The 8,153-nt window shown below is 46.7% G+C and overlaps 1 protein-coding gene across 1 annotated transcript; it reads right to left on the bottom strand.

Annotated features, from left to right (window-relative positions):
* Positions 1–2,816: 2,816 nt before the first annotated feature.
* On the bottom strand, positions 2,817–8,055 carry ZDHHC22 (zinc finger, DHHC-type containing 22). The gene is made up of 2 exons (XM_010184087.1): positions 7,494–8,055; positions 2,817–3,283 (listed from the first exon to the last, which is right to left on the bottom strand). The coding sequence occupies exons 1-2, from the start codon at positions 8,053–8,055 to the stop codon at positions 3,018–3,020; spliced, it is 828 nt and encodes a 275-aa protein (XP_010182389.1). The 3' UTR covers positions 2,817–3,017.
* Positions 8,056–8,153: the final 98 nt, after the last annotated feature.

Raw genomic sequence — 8,153 nt, 5'->3', positions numbered from 1 at the left:
TTTTCTTGCCATGGATTTCTATAAGTGGATGCACAGGTATGACAAGGGCAGCTGGATAATTAAAGAGCTACTCTCAACTGTTCCTGCAGAACCACTACTCTACCCCAAATAGAGCAGTTCACACACTTGGGAATGAGCAGAGAAACAAGCCAATATCCAGGGTCACTGCAGTGTTACATTTTTATAGCTCTTTTCTTCCCAGAGGATGATAACTGTAAACGCTGTATACATCTGGCAGTTCCACCACTACTGCTGATATCCAGTAATTTGCTGCAAAGAAGCTGTTTAGCTGCACAGAATGGCGATGCAGCGATTTACAGCCAGGAACGCAGGTGTCCGACAGAATGAGTAACTGTGGGAACTCTACTGCAGTTACTCAAACTGGGATCCCTCTGTGCTTCAGCAAGGACCCAGGCTTTGCGGTGAGGGCAGACAGCTACGACCCTGACACAGGGGCCAGATGTGACCCAGCCCTGGTGTGAAGAGGCAACCGGTTTCATGGACATCTGATCCTGTTGTGTTGCATGGGGCTGTCCTAGCAGAGTGATCCACCAAAATGCTGAGTTTGTTGTGTCCTTCCCAGCATGCAGCCCCAGGGAGCTGACAGCCTGAGGGAGCATGGCAGCAGGCACCAAGTGCCATGAGCTGCCCAAAACTGCAGCGTCAATCAAACGCCAAAAGCAGAGGGCATGGGTGTCAAACCGTAACTTCTGCTGACATGAGGAAGCTTCTGGCTGAAGTGTTGGGAGCCTGTTGCCCTTAGAAATGTACAGAAAAGAAGCTGGATCAACCAGCCTGTGGAATAAGAGTAATCCTGGGAATCCTTCCAAGGCAAAATGTATGGCACGAGGTGCTGGCTCCAGTTCCAGCGACAAGGTGACTGTCTGCTCACCTTGATGCCACTGTGCCAGTAAGGAACAATTGATGTCTAGATGCTGTTTGTGGGCGATGATAATAGCTTAATTTTCCTATAGCTTTCAGTTGAGCTCGATAGTGTAATTTATAAATAGAAACTAGAATGGGTCTGCAAGTTGGTTATTAGATGCATTTTTAGATTGGTCATTACATTAAAGTCGGGAGGGTGAAAGGACTTGTGCAAAATCATATGATGAATTATTGGCAAAGCCAATAAACAAATCCTAACTTTTTCCTTCAACATGTCTGTGTGTAAGCTATAACAAACGTACAGAGACAGCTAATGAACTGTCAAGAAGGACAATACAGCTCACGTAAAAAAATCGGAACACTTTTTATTGTTCACTGTTATTGAAAATACAGCATATTACACATGGAAACAGCAGTGTGCTCATGCGAACACACACACAGTGTAGAAGGACATATATCTCACATGTTTTAATTACCCAGCTAAGAGTTTTTCCAGTATATATTCAGGGTTACTCTGCTCATCACAATAGATTTTGGTTGTTATTGATTCAAATGTGTATACAAGTGTGCAGTGGTGAAGGACGGTTACAAAGCCTGTAGCAATAAGTGCCTCTGTTCTGCCTCATGTGAAACACAAGGATGAAAGCAGGTGCATTTCTCTACCTGGGGTGCACCAAGAGCATTTCTGAGGAAGAAATAACATTTTTCACAGCTTGTCAGCATACTCCCCAGGCTATTAAAGAGAAGCAATGGATTCCTATCCAGCCCACATAAGCTGATGCAGTTTGCCAAAACAGAGGCTTCCTGTTGCAGCTGCTGGGGAATCCAGTGCTCTGATCCTGGTAGAGATGTCATGGTATCCTTTCTTAAGGCACCTATTAGCATAGGATCTCAGCACTGATCTCATGGGCTGTTGCTGCAGGTAAAAAACAACTGACACATTAGACTGATTAATCCCTGTACTAATTCCATTAACCTCCTTAATGGAGTTATAACATGGATGAATTTACCCCTCTGCAGCAATGCGAGAGGGGATTGCCCTGGAGAGCCTGTAAATACGGTGTGGCAGGGAGGTTGGAGGTAAACATTTTTTTGTTTGTTTTAGTGCAAAGTGAAGCGTCCTGACCAGCTGGAAAACCTCCCCATCTTCTGGGATTTTGAACTCTTCACAGCACTAATGATGCAGGTGCCCCCCTGCGAGAGGGGGATGCATCAGGGCTCGGACACACCGGGGATGGGTCTTGGCACCCTTCTGACAGCTCACTGTGTGTCCACACTGCCTTCTCTCTCTCTCACAGGAACGCAGAACCTGCCTCATCACACAGCCTCTCAGACACAGCCTTTGTGTTCACCTCTGCGGTTTCCTCTCCTTGTGTCTGCTCATGATTTATCTGTTTGCTGTTCCCTGTCAGAAGGGCAGCTTTGCCTGGACTGTGTCACTGGGCAAAGAACTGCTAAAAATAAGTAGCAGAGCTACAGCCCTGACATGTCATTGCATAGGGAGCAGATCTAGTAGAGAAATGAAGAAATTCTGTATTTCTCTTTCTTTCCCTCCTGATTTTCTATCCAGTGGAGAGAAGGTTTACCTGCTGCCTTAGCCATGTGCATAGCCTGCTCCTAGGGCAGCTCAATTGCATTGCAATTCTGTCATTAGAGGCTTCTCAGTGCTGTGAAGTTACCTCAAGTATATAAGAGCCAAAAAGGGATCCTGCAAACCTCTCTCAAGTAACAGACACTGGTTTTACAGTCTACTGCAACAGCCCAGGCTCTCTGAAAGCTCCTGCTGCAGTTCATTAGGGACGGTGTAGGGTGGCTGATGGGGCTGGGGGCTGGAGGAATCAGGCAGGAAGCCACAGGAGGGTCTGACTAATTTTTCTACTAGTTCAAAGACTGTTGCCACGTACGCAGGTGCACTGATGTGACTACTAAGCTGCAGTATCTCTTCATCTACATGGTTTGTGATCTCCTTGTTAATATGCTAAATTTATTCTGTTTGATAGCCAGTCCTTTCCTCCCACAGAGGCTGCAATCCCGAGAAATGGAGTAGCCCAACTCTTTAGTGATCCAGGAGACGGTGGGAGAAAACAGAGGAGGTGTTGTGTGCATGGGATGCACACACATGTCTGGGGATTTTATTTCTCTTTCTGCCTACAGCAGTCACTTCCCACGTTCAGCACAGGGATGAGAAGTCCTAGCAGCCACCTCTTGCCAAAGACCTCTCGCAGGTTCTCCCTCCAGGGCCGGGCTTTCACCACCATCCCTTTCCGCACCTGGTACCGCGTCTGCCCACGCAGGATCAGCAGCATCTGGTGGCAGCAGAAGCCAGCGCAGGCCAGTCCAATCCCAAGCCAGAGGTAGAGCATGAGGATGACAAACATCTCAGAGCTAAGGAGAGCTCCTGCAGACCAAGAGTCCGGGGATAATACAATAAAACAATAAAAGAGAGAGTTTAGACACACCTCACATTTCAGTGTAACGCTTAGTCCCAAGAACCGACGAGCTGCCTATACTCTCTGGCCACAGATGGGGAGTTAGAAGCAATACAGGCTGCTTGCTCTAACTATATAAAACTGTTTCCTTTGTAACATCTGATGCAATGGACCCTGCTGGGGAAATACTAAAATGATAATAGTGTCCCTACACTTCTCCCTTTGCTGTTAATGTGAGATCTAGATTACAGGGGCAAATTCAGCCAGAAGTGAAACATGTCTGTAAGACTTCACACTGTTTTGAAGAATGGTTAATTTATTTAAGGATTTACCTGCTCTTCACAGTGAATCTAAGATTTCTAGGTTCCTTATGAAAAGAGATGTGGGTCCTACAGCATGCGGATGCTTCCAGAAGCATTGCTGTGTGCATTAATACTAGGTAGAAAGACTTGGGATTTGTCACCCTCTCTCTCTCTCTGTCTCTCTCTCTCCCTCTTCACTATATGTGAAGAATATATACATATATATATATGAAATACGGGGCCAGGGTGAAGAAAAATAAATCAGTAATTACTTTCCTACCATTGGGCAAAGGGAGTATTCATATGAATACAAGAAACAGAAAACTTTCCAAAATACAATCCAAATTCCTTTTTTAAAGCTGCTGCTAGAATATATAAAATACTTTGTAGGTCTGAAGCCCTTAATTCTACAGTTTGTGTAGTATACATTTATCCTGAATGTATTTAAATAAAAATATTCTGTGGGGCCTTTCCTCTATAATGATTTTACAACTCCTTCTGGAAAATATTAGTATAATAGCAGGTGCCACTGAGTGACCTTTAAGTGTGTAGGCAGATCCAAACCCATTAAAATAATACTCTCTGTGTATGCATATGAATGTGTACACATATATTTTGGGTATATCGATATATTATTAAACACCCATATTTACACATAGGCACACAAAGTAAATGAAATGTGTGTCAGTGCTGGTATAAATAGCCAATATCCTCTCACTGGTTCCTGTGGGGTTTAGAAATGAAAAAGCCCTCACAAGCTCCCATCCCTCTGGAAGACCATGAGGCAGAGGGACTCGGGCAGGTGAAAGCTCTGGGTGCTCTAAGGCCTTGACAGAGCAGGGATTGCATGGACAGCAGAGCTGTGCTGCCTGAAACAAGTATAAGGCTGCTTCAGGTTTTAAGTTCAATACAAGGGTAGGTGGTTGAGTGTATCTTGCTTCTCTTCTGCAGAAAGTCAGATTAGATGGTGTCATCTGGTTTTGCACTCTGTGAATCCCAGTTTCTCCACCTGGCAGTGCTGTAAGTGGGGACTGACCCGTGACAACCATGTCAAGCCAGCAGGCCTCTCTGAGGATGATTTGTAAGGACAGACTGCAGCCTTGAGCTTTCAGAGGTTGTCCCCCCTTGAAAAAGGCACAGGAGTCATTCAGTTTTCTTCCTAAATGCCATGTCATCTCTCCCTTCTCATTAGATCCCATTCAGCTCGATTGGCTTCATATGCAATGCAATAAGGGAAGAAGCAACCCCTTAGGATGGTGACAAATCCTCATACCAATTCTGTTGGAATAACTTAATGAGGTAGGAAACCCAGAGCCAAATGTGGGCTTCTTGGCCCCTCTTTTGCTCATTCAGAGCATGACAGACACTTGTTCTTTCCTGCAGCTGATATTCGGATGGGATGTGGAGAAAGACAGATATTTTCTTTAGTCTTGGCAAGGTGGCTATAAGCTTTATTTCTATGGCTGCTGAAATTCACCATCAAGAAAGTAATTACCCTTGTTTCCTCTTGCAAATATTAAGCATCTCTGAGCCGTATTTTTCAGATATATCTATTTTTTTAACCTTTTCTTCAGGTTACGTACATAAGCATTTCCTATAATTTCTTCTCTGGATCCTATCTGACCTGTGTTTACAAAAGTACTCTCTATTTGTCCCTCATCACCACTGTCTATTTTAGTCTCAGATTCACTTTCGCTCTAACTGACCTGGTGTGATCTCAAGCTTAGTGCCATACATCATCTATGCCAGAAAAGCTGAATCACAAGCTGAAATTATAGACTCTGGGTCAGATCCTGAAATCCATGCCCGAGCACAGTCTGAGCAGAATGAGCCAACTGAAAATTTTCCCAGCGTGAAAGCAGGAGCCATTCACTTGACATAAGACCAGCAGATTCACCCTTCATCCTCCCTTACTCCTCCTCCAGTGCAGAGTGCATGACGGAGAAGAAAAAAGGTAAAGTTTTTTCCCTGCTATAGCAATGCTCTGGATCCTACAACACTGAAGTTAGCTGAAAAATAGGGGTGGACAACCCCTCCAGGTAACTATTCCAGGCTGTGTTTTTCATTCCTGAACTGGGGGTTAGACGTGCTGGTAGAAACCCAGTAGGCCCTTCCTCCCAAGCAATTGAGACACCAAGCGCCTGTATATTGCTGTGTGAGGAGCAGTTCTCACTCTGGCCAAACCAGAGGTTTGGTGGGAGCTGCTGGAAGCTGCTGCCTCTCTCGGGTGTCCTGGCTCCCAGCTCACAGCCCTGTGCCCAGCCCCGTTGTGTGGCACTCAAACACTTCCCACACACTGCCATTGGCACTGCAGCTGCTGACACCAGAGCTGGGGCACTTCAGTGGCTCTTCAGACATATGCCAGGACCCAGCTCAGTGCAGATGAGCCCGCAGAATCAGAGAGAGAACTAATTCCTTGCTAATCTCCTCCCACATCCCTGCTCCCCCTCCCGGGCTGCTCTGCTGAGCAGAGCTTAGGCACAGGGGGAAATCATTCCCAGTGTTTTTAATGCTAGTGAAGCTCGTGCAACATCATTTACAAAAATTCTCCTACTTGGAAAAATGACTCCATAAAAATGTCATGGCAGGATTTAATGTTTATTGTCTCTCAGTGATTACCATGACAAATCTGCTAATTTGCCAAGTCGAGAGATATTTGTTTGTTTTCACATGGCAACCCTGCAAACCCAGCCTGGAATCCGAAAAGCAAGCTGGGCCTCTCTGGCTCCTGTATCCCCAGCAGTGGAGACTCCACGCTCAGATCATAATCAACACTTCTGGTGGCAGTGCACTAGCCAAAATTCACTCCAGGCCCTTCTTACTGAGCTCAGCTGAATCTGCAAAGCTAAAATGTATGGGATACCTATTTTAGTCTAACAAAAGCTGATCTAAGTGTGTGAGGAATGAGCTGCATGAGGGGGGGTGGTGGTGGGAAATGGCATTTTTCTTCAGCTGCTTTCAAGGCAGAATAACTCTAGATTGTCTGCATAGTCACTTCTCTGAGACCAGGTTTGATCTAGCTCTTGGTTTTGGACACAGAAAGGGTTGAGGTTAAAGAGTTTGAGGGTGTGTTGAAAGGTGAAGAGGCAAGGCTGGAAGAGGAGAGGAAGAGCAGAAGCAGGAGGAAGAAGGGAAAGGTTTGTGAAGATTTATGAAAAGGTAAGAAGAGAGGGGAAAGAGGGAGAAGCAGAAGGAGGGGTAAAGGATGGGGTAAAGAAGAAAGATATATTTGCCTTTTTGTGCAAAGATCTTGCAGAGAGCAGGTACAGTGGATATCCCATATCAATGTCCCAGACTGGGGTCCAGAGAGAGGTGGCTAATCATGTCACATTGATGCCTCCCTTGGTTCCTGTTGCCTGGACCCCAATTCTCCCGTGCTGGAAGAATGGCAAGGTCTCAGTAAGTTTGTGCTGCCAGAAGGCAGAAGGTGTGTGGCAGCAGAGGGGGTGAGTGGACCGGGATGAAGAGAATGAGAGTATCTCTGCTGGGATACAGAGGACCTGCAAGCTTGTAGGATAAAGGCAGAAGATTCCCCTCACCTGCAATGCAACGAGTGAAATCCCTTCCCTCTAACTGCAACACACTCCCTGCGTGACAGATAGCCCTATTCTATCACCAGAGCCTAATATATTAGGAATAGGGCTGTGGCTGTAATCTGGTGTGAGTCTCAGTCTCTATTTCGGCTGAAGCAAAGTCCTTTGCAAAGGCTGTCTCTAGCCTTGAAAGAGGACTTTGCTGAATACAGCCAGTTCTCCCTCTTGCCCATTTCACCACCACTGCTCCCCACACACAGCTATCCGAGGAAGATCGTGTCCCCACCACTGCGGGAGCCCTGGAGGAGACAGACACTCCTCATGTCCGAGGAAGTAGTCCTTACCTGAGAAAAACTGGCTGATGGAGTGAGGCAGAAGAGTGAGGAAGGCCAACGGGTTCGCAAAGGACATGGAGAGCGTAGCAGAAATGTAAGCCATGCCTGCCACCAGGGAGTCGAGGCAAGCCAGGGAGGTGTAGAGGCAGAACATGATGAAGTTTCGCATGTTCCTGCTCCCGATGCAGTTCCCTGTGAAGAAACAGTGGTGGTCATGCTTCTGGGTGACTCTGGCACACAGTCTACAGAAGTGAGTGCTGGGCAAAGCTGAGCTCGGGGACCTGCTTCCATCCAGCCAGTCTGCCACCACTTCGGCTCCTTCGCCCAAGTTTAAGCCCTTGCCAAAGTCCTCGGGGGAGCTCTGGATCACAAGGACGTAGTTGCCCAGGGCATTAGCTGAGAGGAAGAGGAAGAGGGCCCCATGCAGCAGAGCAGGAGAGAGAAGTGGGGTGGTGGAAGGGTCTCTGAACATGCTGGGAATGAAGAGAAAGATCTGGAGGACGAAGGTCACTAGGGAGATGCACAAGAAGTAGGCTGGAGCGACAATATTGAGCAACCTGAGAACTAGCATTGCGGATTACGTTCCTGCAGGGGAAAGCAAGGAGAGAAGGAACATCACCGCTCCGGCTGCACACTTCATCCTTCCATTTCCTGCCGGGTCCCGGCCCC

The sequence above is a fragment of the Mesitornis unicolor genome, unplaced genomic scaffold, assembly GCF_000695765.1.
Source record: "Mesitornis unicolor isolate BGI_N332 unplaced genomic scaffold, ASM69576v1 scaffold5615, whole genome shotgun sequence".
Lineage (NCBI taxonomy): Eukaryota > Metazoa > Chordata > Aves > Mesitornithiformes > Mesitornithidae > Mesitornis > Mesitornis unicolor.
Note: the sequence above shows the minus strand (reverse complement) of the source record. Positions and strands in the feature narration are given on the sequence as shown.